Source organism: Echeneis naucrates, chromosome 12, assembly GCF_900963305.1.
Source record: "Echeneis naucrates chromosome 12, fEcheNa1.1, whole genome shotgun sequence".
Classification (NCBI taxonomy): Eukaryota; Metazoa; Chordata; class Actinopteri; order Carangiformes; family Echeneidae; genus Echeneis; species Echeneis naucrates.
In genome coordinates this window covers 17,585,454-17,602,752 of record NC_042522.1, presented here as the reverse complement: position 1 = coordinate 17,602,752, position 17,299 = coordinate 17,585,454, and the positions used below count along the sequence as shown (strand labels likewise).

The 17,299-nt window shown below is 43.3% G+C and overlaps 1 protein-coding gene across 14 annotated transcripts in view; it reads left to right on the top strand.

The window, feature by feature from the left end:
* fnbp1b (formin binding protein 1b) overlaps positions 1-14,576 on the top strand; it is a 39,845-nt gene extending 25,269 nt beyond the window's left edge. For 2 of the 14 annotated variants that reach the window (XM_029515063.1, XM_029515062.1), the window contains exons 10-16: positions 770-958; positions 5,906-5,920; positions 7,886-7,995; positions 8,098-8,230; positions 8,642-8,763; positions 8,898-9,058; positions 10,046-10,224. In XM_029515063.1, coding sequence (XP_029370923.1) covers positions 770-958; positions 5,906-5,920; positions 7,886-7,995; positions 8,098-8,230; positions 8,642-8,763; positions 8,898-9,058; positions 10,046-10,224 — 909 coding nt within the window. Of the gene's footprint in view, positions 1-769; positions 959-5,905; positions 5,921-6,194; positions 6,231-7,885; positions 7,996-8,097; positions 8,231-8,641; positions 8,764-8,885; positions 9,059-10,045; positions 10,225-11,819 lie in introns of those variants that run through there. The other 12 variants (XM_029515060.1, XM_029515064.1, XM_029515058.1 and 9 more) reach the window with 12 other exon arrangements.
* Positions 14,577-17,299: the final 2,723 nt, after the last annotated feature.

The window sequence follows — 17,299 nt, the reverse complement described above, 5'->3', positions numbered from 1 at the left end:
AAAAACATAAAGCTTCGAAAAGCAATTTCACCTTTAAATAACCTTTTTTTGGGGGCATTTCTGTTTGTGTTGTAAAGAAGGGTTTCTCACTCGCTCATGCATGCGCACCATGCGGCATCTTAAAACTTGTAACCGCTTCATCCTCTAACTCCCCTGAAACTGGTTGATAAATTATGCGGTCAGATATTTTAGGACAGTGATAAGCAAATAAGTTTCTCTGATGATGACCTCAAATTCAACTGCTGATATCCGTCGGGTGGATTTCACGTCCAAGCTGGCATGTGATGTGGTCGGGAATGGAAAAAAAGAGAAACAAAATAAGGAAAAGGGCTTTTTTTTTTTTTAAATGGAAGCTTGCATGCGCTTTGACTCAAACTCTTTGGTGTTTGCTTTGTTGCAGCCGCTTGCTTTAACACATTTTACGCTTCCTACTCACTCTGGTTGCTTTCTTCTTTTTCTTTCTTTTTTTTTTTTTTTTTTTTTTCTTTGTTAAACAGTTTTTATGTTTTATGTGTTTGACTTTTTGTTCAACGACGTAACTACTGATACACTAGATTTGATATTCCTTCAGTTGTCTTTTACATTCCGTTTGGGTTTTCTGTTGTGTGTTTATTTTTTAATATTTGTCGGAGGCTTATTTATTTCGTTTTGTGTTCCCTCCTCCTTTTCCTCTTTTTTTCGTTGGATTCTCGACCCCTTCTTCTTCTTCTTCTTCCATGTTTTTCCTCCTTCTCCTCCTCTCCGTCACGGCTCCCTCTCTTACTGGTAGCTTATGTCCCTGTTAACATCCCCCCACCAGCCCCCACCTGCCCCCCCAGCCTCATCCCCACCCTCACCCTCTGCTGTTCCCAACGACCCCCAGTCTCCCAAGCAGCACAAGGAGCCCCTCTCCCACCGTCTCAACGACTTCATGACCTCCAAACCCAAAATGCACTGCCTCCGGAGCCTGAGGCGAGGGGTAAGTGTGTGTGTCCAGCAGGCTTTTGTGCACATGTGTGTCTGTGTGTACACCTGTGTCTGAGCGCTGTACCTGCCACGCTGTATGGGTGAGGTAATAACAAAGGTAGAAATGTAGCTGTGCTAAGCTCAGTAAGAAAGCGGTGCTCACATTGGCGGCTCTCAATTTCACAAACATGAGTTCAGAACTGCCTTCAAAATTGATAATATAGATACAACCAGATGAAACCAGCTCCAATCAGCGATTACCAACAACTTCACCCATACATTGCTCAGGCTTGTTGCTTCTCTAGCATGCTTTCGTAGCGCATAACTATGAATCCATGGTACTTGTCTGACACACAGTCTCTCCATCTCATCCCTCCATTCTTCATATTAACTATGCTCATGATGAATGTCCCTCTCATCCACCTTTCCCTCCCCCTTTGGACAGAAAGTAGCAAGACGCAGTCTTGAGCCTTCTTGGCAGGAGCATGGAGACTGCAGTCACCCCCCTGCTCTCCTCTCTGCAGTCTGTGCTGGAGGCAGATTGTTTTTTTCGTTTTGGCTTTGTTGCACAAAACAACATAAAGAAGACTTTATTATCAGTCTAATATACAGTACAGGCCAAATGTTTGGACACACCATCTCATTCAAATGAATAGGAAAGTATGTCCAAACTTTTGGCTTGTACTGTATCAATAGGAATCCAGTTAAAGGCCGGGGATATGGCCACTGGCTGGCAGTGACAGAGTGGAGCAGAGTAATTGTAGAGGGCTTCCTGGAGGGTGGCTTTATCAGCACCAGCTCAGGGTGTCATTGTGCATTCCCATAGGGGGCAGGTCACAGCACGCCACCCGTTATCCACTTCACCCTGCAGCTCTCCCTGACCTCAGGAATGGGCGGCATCTCATCTGTTCCTTCCGGTAACTAGAAATATAGTTTTTTGTTTACTCATACTTTGAAAGGTTTGCACTTACTCAGAATGAAAACATCAGTATGAATTGGTGCTAACATGACGTCTGAAAAAGGCCAAAGAACAATACGGCGCTGCAGGGCAATGTGAAAGCATATCAGAGAGGAAATGATTGAAGGTCAGCAGCAAATAATGAAGCGAGTATTTTTCTCTGGTGCCTGACAGATCGAGCAGGAAGTGTCAGTTTCTCAAAACGGAAGTGCTGCAACAACTCTCAAGAAGAGCGATTAAAAACATTCAAAGTAAAATCTGTTGCTTTGTTTCCATATACACATAGATCAAAAAGACAGCAGTTTGACCTGACTGTAACTTCTCGCCACACAGGGATAAAGTTGAATGAATTTGAGGCCATGAGAGGTTAGAAACTATCAAGGTTAAAAGCTTTCATTAAATAAACTACTGCTCATTCCCATACCTCATTACAACACATTCAGTTAATTTGTACTTGATTGCATGTCTCATAACAGTTACCTGTTTCTGTTTTTCATGTATATAGATGTTGTTTGATTTAGTGTATATATTACAATATAGTTGCTCATGCTTTTGGATAAGTCGACTTCTTATTCTAGGTGAACAAAAGGCAACAGAAGGCGCATGGTTAATCCAGTAAAATGACATGAGGTCTTTAAGGGACACCAGCTCCACTGCCTCACTGGCACACACAGTTTGGGCTAATGCCTGTGACCAACTGCTGATCCAGGGTCAGGGCAGTTTCACGGCTCTTTCACACACAGACCCCCATCTGCGTGAACACTTTATCTTTAGTACTGCAGTGAAAAGTCTTGAAAACTCTGGAATAGTATGCTAGAACATACTAAGCGTACATAAAGAAAACTATTCAGCCCTTTTGTTTTTGAAGTGTTTTCTGTTTATTTTCTCATTATTAGCTATTCAGCCCTTTTGTTTTTTGTTTTTTTTTAAGGTTCAGTCAGCAACATCAAACCTGCAGCAGAAACCGCCTCTACTGCTGTAGCAGGGAAGCTAGTTGAGTCATAATGAGTCAAGTGTTGCTCTCAGCAAAAAACTTGATGACCATTGTATAATTTTTAAGTGTTAAATGCATCCATTTTTTCACAATTTTTATGCCTTCAAACTGGGCAGTTTTCATCACGGAGAATTACCCCATAACTGTTTCTTCATAAACTGAAATATGATTCTGTCATACCTCATATATTGGACTTGAAGAAAATAGTAGTTTGCCCTCTGTGTGGCATCACAAGGTCCTTTAAAAGTCCTAAACATAACTTGCTGAGTTCTGCAAAAACCCTGTTTAAAGATTTCACAGTGCACAAGCAAGAAATAGAAGCTACTGTTAGGTTATAGCTGCCAGAAAATACGAAAGCATCCCTCTGTCACCCCCTGCAAGGAGAACAGAGTGTCACATTAGGGATTAGAGTGTTTTTGCCAGTGGGGAGTGGGGTGTTGTGTCTCTCTGCACAGTGGAAGGTGGACAGCCCACGTTTGTTGCATATTAGCTGTGTGATGCATCCACATTCATCATGTGTATGTGTGTTGCTGTGGAGGTAAAAGAGGGAGAGTGTTTGTGTTTTGGGAGTCGGAACATACAGTGTAAGAGCTTTAAGACGTCAGTGCTGTTTTCTCATTGACAAAGCTGTGTTTTCTCTGATGACCACCGCAGCAGCAATCCCCACGCTCGCTCATTTGTCACAAAGAGCTTATGAAGAGGACTCTGGGCCGACCCACATATGCTTTCGAAGCCAGGCAATATGTTGTAAGTGTGTGTGTGATGGGCGCTAGTGAATACCAGCGTTGTGTGCGTGCGTGTGTGTGTGTGTGTGTGTGTAGGTGCGTGGAATGAGAGAGGATGAATGAATATTGCAAGGAAGTGTGTGATTAGTAAAAGCCATGTACGACACAGGCAGCAGCCTCATTAATAATAATTTGTGGTGTCACATATCCAGTCTCGATGAGGAGATTGTTTGTCCCAGTTAATGAGGAATATTGTCCTCACAAAGGAGGCGAGTGTCTGTGCCTGGCTCATTATTGATCACATGGCCCAGGCACGTGTAGAAGCGGGACGAATGATCAGAGAAGATGATGACTTCATCCTACATCACATGTATCAGCTTGAGGTTTCTTGATGCTTGCCATGTCGCGCAGTTGTTTCAGGGCCTCCCCCCACCGAGCATCGACAAGGGGTCAATTCACAAAGTGTTACGAGCACCTGTGGATGTTGGGAAATGGGTGCGAGGATGCTAATCATTCCCACCAAGCTACCGCCCCTCCTCGCCAACTAAATCTCAATGTCTGGTGGATGTTACATTCGGCGAGGTGTTGGTCACACTTTGGGTCTGGGTTCAGCCCACAGGACCCAGAATTCACCCCTCCAGGGCTTTCTCTGTGCTGATGTGCCATACAGAGGCAGTGTTATCTGTGTGTAAGTACCATAATATACCTGTATATCTGTGTCTTGTCCGGGTGTTTGGAAAGAGCTCAGGTCGACTGTGTTTGTGTTGTGAGTGTGAATGAAACGCTCACATCATGCGCTCTACAACAAACTACAGGTTCCAAGTAATTGCATGATTTTTCATGAGCAGGAGTAGCTGATCAGGGACAAGGATTTGCCCAGCATCTGCCTCATTTTACTCAGCGGCCATGCGTATGGGATTTCAATTATTCAAAAGCCAGTTTATTTCCCTGAAGTCCTCTAATCTCTCTATTTATCTAGATCTAATTAATATAACAAGTATAGAAATATAAATAGGGATGAAATGGAAACAAAGAGACTTTAGTGGGAAAGATGGCAATAAATTAATAAAAAAAAGCTCACTACTGCATTGACAAAATAAGTCAATGTAGATGCCAAGAAACAAGCTTTATTCTTGCTGTTGTTGTTTGCAGTTTTACCACAAATGAATTCAAAATTTGATTAATAAAAACTGCATTAATGATTTGATGGAATTTTAATTTTACAGGAAAGATGTCTTTTCTTTTCATGCCAAGACACGAGTTAAAAGATCAGGAGAGTCGATCCAAGAGTTTTTATTTCTTCACTTCACTCGCTGTCGTCAAAGAAAATGTGAGACTAATGTAGGAGTGGTGAGGATCACAGCGAGGGCCTTAACAGCCCGTTCCAGGTGGATGACTTGATTAGTGGGATAAAGTGAGTAGAGCTCCTCAGCACACCAGCCTGTGAGCCTCTAACAGGATTACAAGTCATCTGCTGCTGCTATACCGGCCAGTGGTCCTCAGCATGCCCCCCACTCTTGTTCTTTGGATTCAAAACATCCTGTCACTCAGCAAATGAAGGAAATTAACAAGTTGAAAACTATTTCTTTCTTTTTTGTTTGTTTTTTGTCTTTTTTTTTTTTTAATAATTTTTCAGTTTGCCTTTTAGTCCACGGCCTGTTTTCTGCCCTCATCCAGCTGCTTTTGTTTGAAGTGTTTGGTTTTAAGAGCTGTCTCTGCAGCTTGAACGTGTTGTGTATCTGCCTCCATGTCCACGCATGGACCTGCCCCTGTGGTACATGCTTTTGGCGCCCTCTGCTGTCACTCATGTCTCACTGTAACAGCAGCAGGACCGAGAAGTACAGGACGCACCCGTCCCTGTTGCAGCCAGCGTCTCTCTACTTCTTCCTCCATATGTCCTCTTCTGCCTTCCTTAAATTGTCTTCATTCTTTACTCCATGCTTGTGCATTTGGTTGGTCTCTTTTTTTTTTTTTACCAACTTCTTTCTCATTTTTCATCAATCCATCACACTAGAAATGTTAAACTTCATCACATCAGAAAAGAGTGGGCGGCTCCAGAGCTGAAATTACTGAACCAAATCCAAATCCTTGAGCCTCTAAAATGCTGCACCCTCTTTGAGCTAAATGGTGAAGTTTGGCAAAGCAGAGCACTATCATAAAAGTTTTATTTTTAAAGGAAAGTGAACCAAATGATCTTAATATTCTCCTGATGTTGACTTTTGTCTGTTGTCTCCTTTTCTCTCCTGCTGCTCGCCATTTCTATCTCTTCTCCCTCCCATGAAGCTTTCTCTGAAGCTGGTAAGCATGACCGTATAACCGCACTATCGTAGCGGCATGACCATAGCACGCATGTCACGTCCTCCCAGTAACACATTGTTCATAACGTCCTGTGCGCTGTTATGTTTTTTGGATTTTGAGTTCATATGTTTTTGCTGTGACACAACGATGGACCCTCACACTCATGTTGTTGTCTCATTTTATATGTTATTTTGTTTGTTTGTTTTTTTTTTATGTTGTGGTTGTGCTGTCGTCATGTCTCTCCCAAACTGTGTGTGTGGTCTCTGTGGTGCAGATCACACTCAATTCCCAAGTCCGGAATCTCATTGAGGTGATCAGATTTACTCTGTTTTATTTGTTCGTCTTGTAGCCCGTCTGGTCCTCCCTACTGTCTCGAAAAATTGTTTGTCCTTATAACAAATACTAATCTGATCTTATGTCGTGGTAGCTGACTCATGTCCTCACACTGCATGCCAAAGGATCGTTTATTATTTATACTTTAGAATGCTGAATCTGTTAAATTGATACCAGAGAAATGTATCTTACATTTTCCTTTACTTCATACTTACTGACCACAACACTTTGATTGTTAAATTTTTTATGACGTTAGCTTAGCTTAGCATAAAGGATGGAGACAGGTTGACACTGGCTCTGACCCAACGTAGAAAAATCCACCTACAATAAAATCTAAAGCTCATTGTTTGATCACAAAACCCAGAGCAATAAAGTTATTGATGTGATCCTAAATCGATCAGGAATTCAACCTGTGCATGCTCATGCTGTCAGTTTTGATCACGTAGAGCTCAAATTTAGACACTAGTGTTCATCCGTCTACATAGACAACATCAGCACTAATACAGGACTTCTGTACTGTACCTTGAGACTGAGAAAGGAGCATGTGTCTGCATGATGATTGACAGATCTTTGTTATGTTGCATGCCCGGGTAAGTGTTGCGTGATGATGCGGGGGGAAAGGGTAAGGTCGCCATGGTAACCTAGCTGCTGTGTTTGACCCGGCTCATGTGCGGTGCATCCTGACCTTGAGTCCGTAGCTCCAGCAGTTAAAGCCCGTGGTGATGCTGTGACCCATCTCAATGAGATCCAATCAAAGCCCTTCATCTATTCAGTTGATACGACATTTTTCACCAAATAAAGTAAAATAAAACAAAATAAAATGACAGAGACTTAGAGTCCCACACAATTTCTATCAGATCCTGCTAACACTGGCTCTTTGTCTTATTGTCAAATAATAATCTAAATCTAGAAACAGACCTAGCTTGTTAGTGAGCTGGTCGGTAGCACATGTAGCATTGGTTTATTTCTTTACAGGAACAATTAGTTGTTTAGATTTTTCTAACATCAAAAAGGGAAATAAACAAGATTTTAAAATCTAATGGTGGTTAACATATTTTTATTTACTGATATTTATACATGTACCATCAGGTGTCATTATATTATAACAAGTCTCATTGCACAGACACATGATGCCCGCAGAAGATTGAGTGTTACAGCCTGGATATCTTCTCATCAGGAAATATCACAATCTCAAACTCACTCACACATCCACCGTTACAAGAACACACAGTCTTATCCACCAGCTGCAGGCGCTTTAGGCAGCTCACACTGAAACACTATCTGAGCAGTGAAGATGTGATATATTACATTTCCTGAAGCGTTCACAGAGAGTGCAGGTGACTGAATAGGTGAAAGGCCTAAAGTCTATACACAGACAAACATCCCAGCTCTGTGAGTTTGTGTTAGAGAGTGGCTGCAGTTTCTCCCTCAGGTTGAATTATGGGGTGAGAAAATCTAGAGAGCTCCATTTTTGGTGCTGTTATCGCTGAGTCTTGGCCCACAGCAAAGGGAGATACTGCAACCGACTTCATAAGATCCCTGTCCAAACAGCAAGTTATGTCTTATTGAACTTCTTTTTCTTTGTCTCACTGGGTCTTTCTCTCTTCTTCTTATTCCCCTTTATTCTCTCAGGGTTCTGGACCAGAGGACTTCAGTCACCTGCCACCAGAGCAGAGGAGGAAGAAGCTGCAGGGCAAACTAGATGAATTAAATAAAGACATTCAAAAAGAGATGGACCAGAGGTAGCTGGACGGTTTAGCTTTTCATTTCCTAATATGTTACACTTTTAAATATGCACGAAAGACTCAAAGACTTCCACTGACTGTAGTAATCTGCTCTCAAAGGGATGCTCTAACCAAGATGAAAGACGTGTATGTGAAGAACCCTCAGATGGGAGATCCTGCCAGCGTAGACCCTCGGCTATTAGAAATAAGCCAAAACATTGAGAAGCTCCAGTTTGAAGTTCAGAAATTCGAGGTTAGTTGCATCTCTGTGTGAACGTTAGTCTTGGCAAAGTTGTCATGTTTGGTTTATGTGAGACAGTAAATAAAGAGGACTTCAAACACACATCTCAAGTTGGGGTAGTTCCAGATCGCCACCACCGCTCGTCCATATTAGGAGAAGACGTGATGCAGCTGGAGGAGCTGGCTGCCTCATCCATCTCTGTGAAGGCAGAGAGGAGTCCCAGAACAACGGCCTGCTTTAACCCCATAAATAAAATGGCAAAACCAGGAAGGGACTGCAAGGCAGGGAGGTCCTTTGCCAAATTATACAAGCCGTCTGATTCACGCATAAACAGAATTCTGTTATGCTTGAAATATGTCGTCATGTAGTCACGCATGAGTTCGGCTGCAGCCAACACCTACATAATCCCTACTTTTATTTCAGGGCTGGTTAGCGGAGGTGGAGGAGAGGATGCCATCCAAGAGCGACACACAAAGGAGAAGTGGGCTCTATGAGACCCAGAACAGCACAACAGTGAGCAACAACTGTGCTCAGGACAGGGAGAGGTATGGTATACTCTGACAAACACTCAACGCCACATCGCCCCAGAGTCCGAGTTTTACTCATTTCTTTATTTTCGAAGGAAAACTATCTATGTTTTCACAGTATATTTACTCTGTGTGTGTTGGCCCTTGAGCAGCCCGGATGGCAGCTACACAGAGGAGCAGAATTCAGAGACTCAGGTCAAAGCCAACACTCACCCCGTCCCCACTTCTACCACGCCAGAGTTTGACGATGAGTTCGACGACGAGGAGACCTTGCCTACCATCGGCACCTGTAAAGCCTTGTACCCCTTTGAAGGTGAATCCAATCAACACTTTTGAATTTAAACACATAAACCCAAATCACTTATCCGTCCATGTTTGGAAGCATCGCTCTTTGTGGTCGGATGCTGCTGGTAAGGCGGTGTAATTTCTGAAAGCAGCACATCTGCGGAGGAGACTGATTAGGTTCCCTGTGAATGAGGAGGAGGAGAGGTGTGACCTTTCTGAGTAAATACATGGAGGTGGTGAGGAGTTATAATAATTCCTCTGATACGTTATTTTGAAAGATTTTGAGCGTAATGCTGGGTGCAGAACAAACAGAAGTCATTAAGGCCCCAGGTCGATCAGAGGGATGAGGAATGCCTGTATCAACACGTTTTAGGCTAGAGCTGTAGGCGGTCCATACAAGAAACAACGGAAAACCAGCAAGTTGTTGCCAGCAACAAATACGACTTTAGGCCCAGCAGTACAAGCTCTACAAGCTCAATGGTAGAGAAATAATAATGAACAGCATAATTCATCACTACCAGAGAAGCCACAATTTTTAATTCCCCTGTTCTATGGGATGCTTGTAGGTTGTGAACCACTGGTCTGATGTATTGGATTAAATTTTAGTCATTACTTTGAAACGTAAACTTTATTTTCTCTGCCGTGTCTGTATAAATAATATATATGTTATTTAATGCACAGACGGTGGAGAACGTACATTGACTCAGATCATGTTGTTATTAGCTCCCGTAGAGGAGGAGAGTTTTGCAGATTGGTGTTACGCTTCATTCACGTACAAACGTTTGTATTCTCACTCCGCTGGCTATAGCTGAGAAGTTGCATCTTTCCCTGCAACAACAGCTGCGTTTACTTCCTCTTTGCAACCAGGAAATCATATTTACAAATTTATTTCTAATCTACATGAATTCAGTTGAATGTAGTTCCTCCATTCCTAAATGTGTAAATTGCTTGCCTTTTCTCTTCTTCCTCTCTTTTTTTATTTGTATTCATTTTTTGTTCCCTCCCGTTCTCTCAGGTCATAATGAAGGCACCATCTCTGTGGCTGAGGGAGAGCTGCTGTACGTCATAGAGGAAGACAAAGGAGACGGGTGGACACGAGTGCGCAGGAACGAGGACGAGGAGGGATACGTCCCTACATCCTACGTCGAAGTCTTTTTGGAAACAAATGCCAAAGGTGCTATGACATACATTTAACCCAGCACGTGCGTTTTTTTGTTTTCGTTTCAGACAGTTTCCATTCACGCACTAAATGTAGAGGGCAAATTATGGAGATTAAAGATTTTAATTGGTCACTCAAAGAAGACAATACCCCCCTGTACACACACACATCTGTATCCCAATCAGATTTGCACAATCTTCTACACAACAGTAGGGACAGATGTGGCAGATAGTTAATGTGTGTCTCTGTGTTACTGTGCACTGTTCATGAGCTCTGAACAAAACATGCAGTGATGTACAGGAAATGACACTGAACGCCAGCTTGGCCGGGAGGAAGTTGTGAAACAAGTGTGTGAAAAGCGGCTTGCAGTCCTTTGCTGCAGTGCAGCCCTTGGGGCCGCGCTCGCAGAGCACGACACGGCCCAGTGGAAGCTGAGCATGATGGGACTAATGATCACATGTACGCTTCAAACAGTCCTTGTTTGATATTTTTTTTTTGTCAGTTCACTAGATTCCTTTCACATGACTATGCTTTCACAAAAGAATGTGCTCCAAGGCCGCTGTCAAGTATTTTGAGCCAGTGCGGCGATAACTGACTAAACTCAGCTGAGTGAATGAACCTGAAGTGACAATGAACATCATCGGAGCCCCTGCGTTCTTTGGCCAAGTACTATCAAGGAGAGCATGCTCGATGTGCAATCATGCAATTGTAATTAAAATCTGTTATAAATATGGAAACATTCAAAGATATTTTTCTAGGCTACATGGGAAGAAAAAAAAATGCCCCCACCTCAAAGTGTTGCATGCTGTAGAGTACTCTTATTGCTGAAAGTAACTATTCTTCCATGTTTAGGGTTAATTTTATAAGATTAATAGCTCCCGTTTAGATATTTTGTCTCTCCATTATTTTTGAATCATCCACTTTCTGGTAATAATAGTGTTGGGCTGTTCTGGGCCCCTTTTTCCAGGCCACTGGTAAAGGAATTATCTGTGCTAAGCTATCTGGTGAGCCCGGGCTGAGAGATGGAGCTGGTCCTGACTTTAAAGCTTTGTGGTTTCCTGCATGTGTCTCTGAGCAGCACCTGTGTGGACGGTGCGTTGGCTGTGAAAGCATGGCGTCCACGGCCTCTGTGTCGTTTCACCTCTCCGCTACAGTCACGAGACACTTTGCTGCGCTGCATTCAATCCACAGAAATCATCTCTTTCCTCGCCCATTAACTTCCTTTCACACGTTATAATCATCTTTGACGGTTTGTTAGTGCCGCAGCATGAAGGATATTGTTTTACATCAGTGCTGTAAATACACCTTTCACGCCTCCTGGAATTTGTACTGAAGGCCGTTTGAAACGTGGTGCATGCCGCAGTGTTTGTCGTGACATGATTTCAGCATGTTTTGACAAAGTGAGGTGGCTGCATCCTGACATGCATTCAGGCAGAGGTGGACATGTTTCACACATGCAGTATGAGCAGGCTGAAGTAGTTTCATATGTGCAGTAATTCTTCCTCCTTACTCTGAGTCTGAATATTGGGGTTGCTGTCTTTGACTGGATTTTCTTTTAACGCTATCTAACTTTTCTTTTTGTCATTTTTCTTTTGTTTTGTTTGTTTGTTATTTCCTTTTTGAATTTCAGATTCCTAAAAGTGTGAGGCTGGCGGAGGAATGGCAGGGCAAGCAGCCTCGGAGAAACCACCACGTTCCTCACATGCTCGCAGAGAGTCAGAGAGAGAGAGTGAACGATGACCTGAATTTAAAACAGAAAGACGGCCGATAGTGACGCATCTCAATTTCCAAACCGTTAGGGGCGGGTGGGCGGAGGGTGGGGGGGGGTATCCGCAGTGTTATGCTTGCTCTGCAGAAGTCTGCAGTGTGAAGCAAGGATAAGAGAAATTCATCTAAGTTTTAACTCATTATCTTTTCCATTCTTAACACCCATTCAGCAGTCACAGCCACGGTAAACTATTTGCTTCCTGTTGTTTTCAGCAAAGCTTCGCTTCTTAATGGAACTAACTCCGCTTGCAACACGCGCGGTCATGAAAGTGGCTTTTGGCTTCCTCGCTCTGAACGTGACCCCCCACCCCTTTCCTTGCGCACACACACACACACACACACACACGCACTCACACACACAGCAGAGGGTGTGTGGTCAGAGACAGGACGGAGACCAGCAGGAGATGACAGAGGGACGACCAGCTGGAGGAGGAAGCCATTTCCCAAATTCATCTGGTGGTTTGTGTGTGCGTCCATGTTTGAGTCATGAACTCTTTACACACTCATTGACTCCAGAGAGAATCATTCTGCCCCCCCCCCACTCCCACCTCAAAGAAAAAGCTCCATGTTTGCAGGTTTCATCCACCAGGAAACAGAAGAGGTCTGCTTGATTCACCTGAAAGTTTGTGTTTCAGCCTTATTTTAAAGGTTTAGTGTGTCAGTGTTGTGTTTTCTCCCCCCCCCCCCCCCCCCACCACGGATGGACCCAGCTGGGGGGGGGCAGGAGGATGATGGGGGATCACTGGGTTTCATCCTGTCCTGTCACTGGTGTCTGTTCCTTTCTCTGACCACACCACCCCCTCACTTCCACGGTCCCCCCCTTCTCAGGCAGCTCAGGCTACACCTTCGGCTGCTTTGTGCTCCACTCCCCCCCCTCTCCCCCCTCCCTCCCCCCTCCACTCCGCGCTCCCACACTTTTCCTTTTTTGTATTTTATAATTTTTTGGCAACAGCTCCGGGGCAGGGGCCTCTCAGCGTTGTGGTGTGTGCTGCATGCTTGCCCTGTCTTCCTCCTCGCCCCTCTGCTGGCCACCATGACGAGGTGGTGGTGGTGGTGGTGGTGGTGATGGTGGGGGGGGGGGGGTGTTTGGTCAGCTTCTGCCTCCAGCCTCCGGCCTTTCTGTTCAGTTAACCCTCATTGCCTGGTCGTACTGTTTGAATTAACCTGAATGCTGCCGTTTGGGTTCAGTGCCTGTGGCTCTTTGTTTTTTGTTTTTATATCTCCTTTCCACTGTTGGTTCAGAGAGCATGTTTCCCTGTTTTTAACAGCAAGTGAGTGATCCCCTCCTCTCAGTGTTTCCCAGCTTCAACTCCAAACTGTCAGAAAAGGACAACAGGGACCTGAAATGTTGTTTTCAGAATGATTAGTTAGGTCATGGATGTTTTGTGCATTTGTTTTACTGTAAGTTCACAGTACAGTATGTATGTAAAAAAAAAATTAAAAATAAAAATAGTATTGTATGTTTTGATCAGAGTGTCATAACGCAAGTTGTTGTTAGTTTACAGTTAATCACATTGTGGAAATGTTTCCAGTCGGCTCAAGCAGAAATCTACCCCAAAACCAAACAAAACTCGGAGAGATTAAATTTTTCCCCTGATGTTACCGTCTCCTGTATATGAAAATATACTGTGATTCCTTCATAATTTCTGTGAATTTGTGACTGAAAGTGTACCAGAATCACCTGCTCTTGGGTTTTGATCTGGTTTGTGTTCAATCACAATCAGAGAGAGCAATGGTGGTGGTGATGATGATGGTGATGAAGGTGTAGAATGTGATTATCTTAAAAAAAAAAAAAAAGTTTGTTGCCTGAACTTTTTTTTTTTTTTTTTTAATGAAACTGTAAGGTGAAAGGAAGAATGCCCACTGACACCCCCCCTTACCTATTCAACGGCACATAATGTATGTGATTTTTAACATTTTGTTTTATATTTGATTATCTTAAGTGGAGCTTCTGCTTTTTTCTGTTTTTTGTTTTTTGCTTTTTTCTTTTTTTTTTGTTAAGCTGGAAACTTGTTGTAGCTTATTCTGCCTGAACGGGACTAAAATCCCTTTAACTGCAAATATAAGTAACAGTTACACTGTTTGTGTCTTTGGATGAAGCCATTGCTGAATATTCATGTGATGCAGAATATTATGTGCGCTTCCCAAACGGACGAGTGATGGACTTTGATGGAAGGAATGATCAAACCCCTGCTGAATCGAGCTTTTTCGCCACTGATCTCAACGTCTCAAGAACCCAAAACTCTCCCGTTCATTTTATCATTTGAGTCATAAATGACAAGATCAATCAGACGGGGCAAAGACCACCACAAACCTTTCAGTCGACGCCCCAGAATAACCTGCCTGTACAGTGGAAATGACGCAATTGAATTAGAGAGAATATATATGAATATATAAATAAAGTTTAAAAAAAGGAAAAACATCTATTTTAACTATTGAGGGTCTTACCATTGCTTTATCTGCTTTGCAAAGTAAGACTTCTTTTCCTTTGTAAGGTCTACCAAATGTGTGTTTTTGCACTTTTTTGTTTGTGTTCCATTTGGTAGCCCATGCTTGTGTTTTGGAGCACTGAATACTTTGTATGTGTTTACTGTGCCAATTAAATATGCCTGGAAAGTAACTAACGTGCATCATTTATTATCGTTCTCCTCACTGTCTCTAATAGCAGCTTTAATTATCTGGAGTCAATCCGGGCTTCCAGATGGATCTGTTTACGAGGCGCAATTGTCGATTTAATTAAAAAGAGATAATGCTGAAGACAAGTGCACCTCATGTCATCACTCATTCTCAGTTTTAAATCAATTCTTTTTATAGGTTTTTTTTTTCTTTAGTTCAGGTTATAAAATACATATCTGCATTTTGAGAGCTCTTCAAATAGCTGAACCCGAAAAATAGTTACAATTTCAGTTTAATAAAAAAAAAAAAAAATGCTCTCACCTGTTGATTTTATGTTGAAAAGTCACACAAATGTGCACAAAGCCATTTCCTGCAGCCGTGCCCAACTCCTGTAGGATCTTAGCCAGTATTTAGTCATTCGACTCGAGTTTTGCTTAAAATTAATAATCGAGTCACAATGGGTGTGTTTTTGAATACAAAGTAGGCTCAATTGAGGTTCCTTCTTGGGGCTTTTATTGTGAAGGAATCAAAGGGAACTGATATCCCTCCTGTCAACCACAAGAGTGCAGCCATGTTCCATCAAAACGCAGTAACTCCAGCGGGGCTTAGCTCTGACTTTCGTTCCTTCTTTTTATTGTGCTATTTTTCAGTGTGAAAAAGTGCAGTGTTTTTTTTTTTTTTAACACAGTAAAATTTCCACAGGTGGCTGCTGAATAATGCAAACTGCACCTCAGAAAGGCTCTCAGCTCCACGCTTGGATCCTGTTTGCCGTGACTTCAGTCATCCTTTCTCTGGCACTTGAATTTATCTCCGTTAAAATCTCCCTCAAGGTGTCCCTCTCTTATGGATGTCGTCGTTATTCTTTCTTAATTGCGCCGGACATCCAGACTCTGTGGCAGTCACGCGTATTGATCCGGCCTGCAGACTGAACAGGATTGCCAATTGATTCAGGCCTGCTGAGCTGCAGCTGTGACTGGTCCCACGTGCCCTGCAGGAATATTCAGGGCCATGCTGGGCAGCAGATGTGGTACTTACCTCCTTGAATGTTTTCAAACGGCCCTGTTGGCCTTTGCTCCCTGGAAACCCGGCACCTTGTACTGTACCGGGCCTTCAAACGACCCTAGCCCCTTTTCAAACATGACTCAGATAATCTTAATGGGTTTATCTGGCAGCGACACCCCAACTCATCAATTCATATCAGTTGCAGGAGTTAGTCCAGAGAACAAGGCAAAGTCACATCTGTAGCCCCGGGCTGTTGTTTAAAAATAGGACAGACAAAAAGCGCACATGTTGATCGTCTTTGAAGGCATCAAAGTGGCAAAGGGACCAAAAAAAAAAGGGTGAAATGGGCAAAACAGAGTGAGAGAAAATACAAACCAGCGCTGTAACAAACATGGCATGTAAACTAAATGTAAGCACAAAGACGAGCTGGCTCTTTTTTAGGCCGACGTCTGCTTCATCTGCTCTGTGAGAAGATGAACAGATCGTCCCAAAGCATCAACTCATTTTCTCTAAAAGAGGCCACCGCTTTCAACTTTTCAGTAGGGATCGATTAAAATGGCCCCTGACAAATGTTCCATCTGTCTTTCGACCTCTGCAGACTTATTAGCGCCGATCATCCACAGATGGATGGTACAAAACTTTCGGCGGTGTTGTTCTTCAGGTATAAACCAAACTTATCTTCTTGCTTTTCGTTCTTACGCTTGTGGCCGAACTGTAGAGACACTCGGATGGTTGTGCACTCCCTCTGCTCTGCTAACGCACTGAAGACGTGTCAACAAATGCTCTCGTGAGAAGCACAAAAGGAAATCAAAATCATCATTATTTCCTAGTCGTAATTGCCCGCTGCCAAGAGAGCAGTTCTTTTCCATTAAATGTTCTTATGCGGACCAGAGAAAAACAGCGCGGCCGGCTTGCATCACGGTTGTTATTTGATTGGCAGTGTGCTGGGAGGCGGTGATGCCAGCATGGCGGTCGGATGGACTGTAGCGTCTGAGGAACACGCTGAGTTTCTTCTGAAAGCTGGAGGTTCAACCTGCAGCGCAACATACAAAGTTCGTTCTTAGCCTGATGAGTCATCACTCGGAAACAGATGACATCTGTGTTGGAAGTGGAGAGAAACACTTTCTGGGAATCACCTTTCAGACCTCATACAATGCTTCACTTCTAAAAGTCTGATTGAATTTAAAACTCTGATTTGGTCTTATTACTAAATATGTTCCTGTTGGCTGTCATATTGCACCATTTCTCTGCCTTCCTGTGTCCGCATGGTAACGACATTGTTGAGTTTTAACTCGAATCCACATCATCCAGAGTGACTCATCGTTTCATCTCCACTTATGTGTGACTTCACTTGGACGTGGGCCTCCATGATACGTTTTCAGACCCCTCCCAGGCCCAAAGCTAGAAGCTCTTGGTCGAACCAGCATAAAAGTGAAGCAGTCCTCAGACATTTCACCAGCTTTCCTTCCACACAGACCTGAAATAAACACTGCATGCCTCCAATGCTCCACATCTTCACTGGATCAGTAAAGCTAACCTCTGCGACATGTTTTGAGGTTGTAAGAGGTTTTTGGCTCTGTCAGTGTGGTTTGTTTTACCTGCTGGTCTGTTCCATTACTGGTGAGTTCTGTCTAGACCTGGTGTGTGCGCAGTGTGCCTGATGGGGAAAGCATTCCTCTGGACATCAGCCCAGTCCGACCCGTCATTAAGGACCGAGGGGGTGCA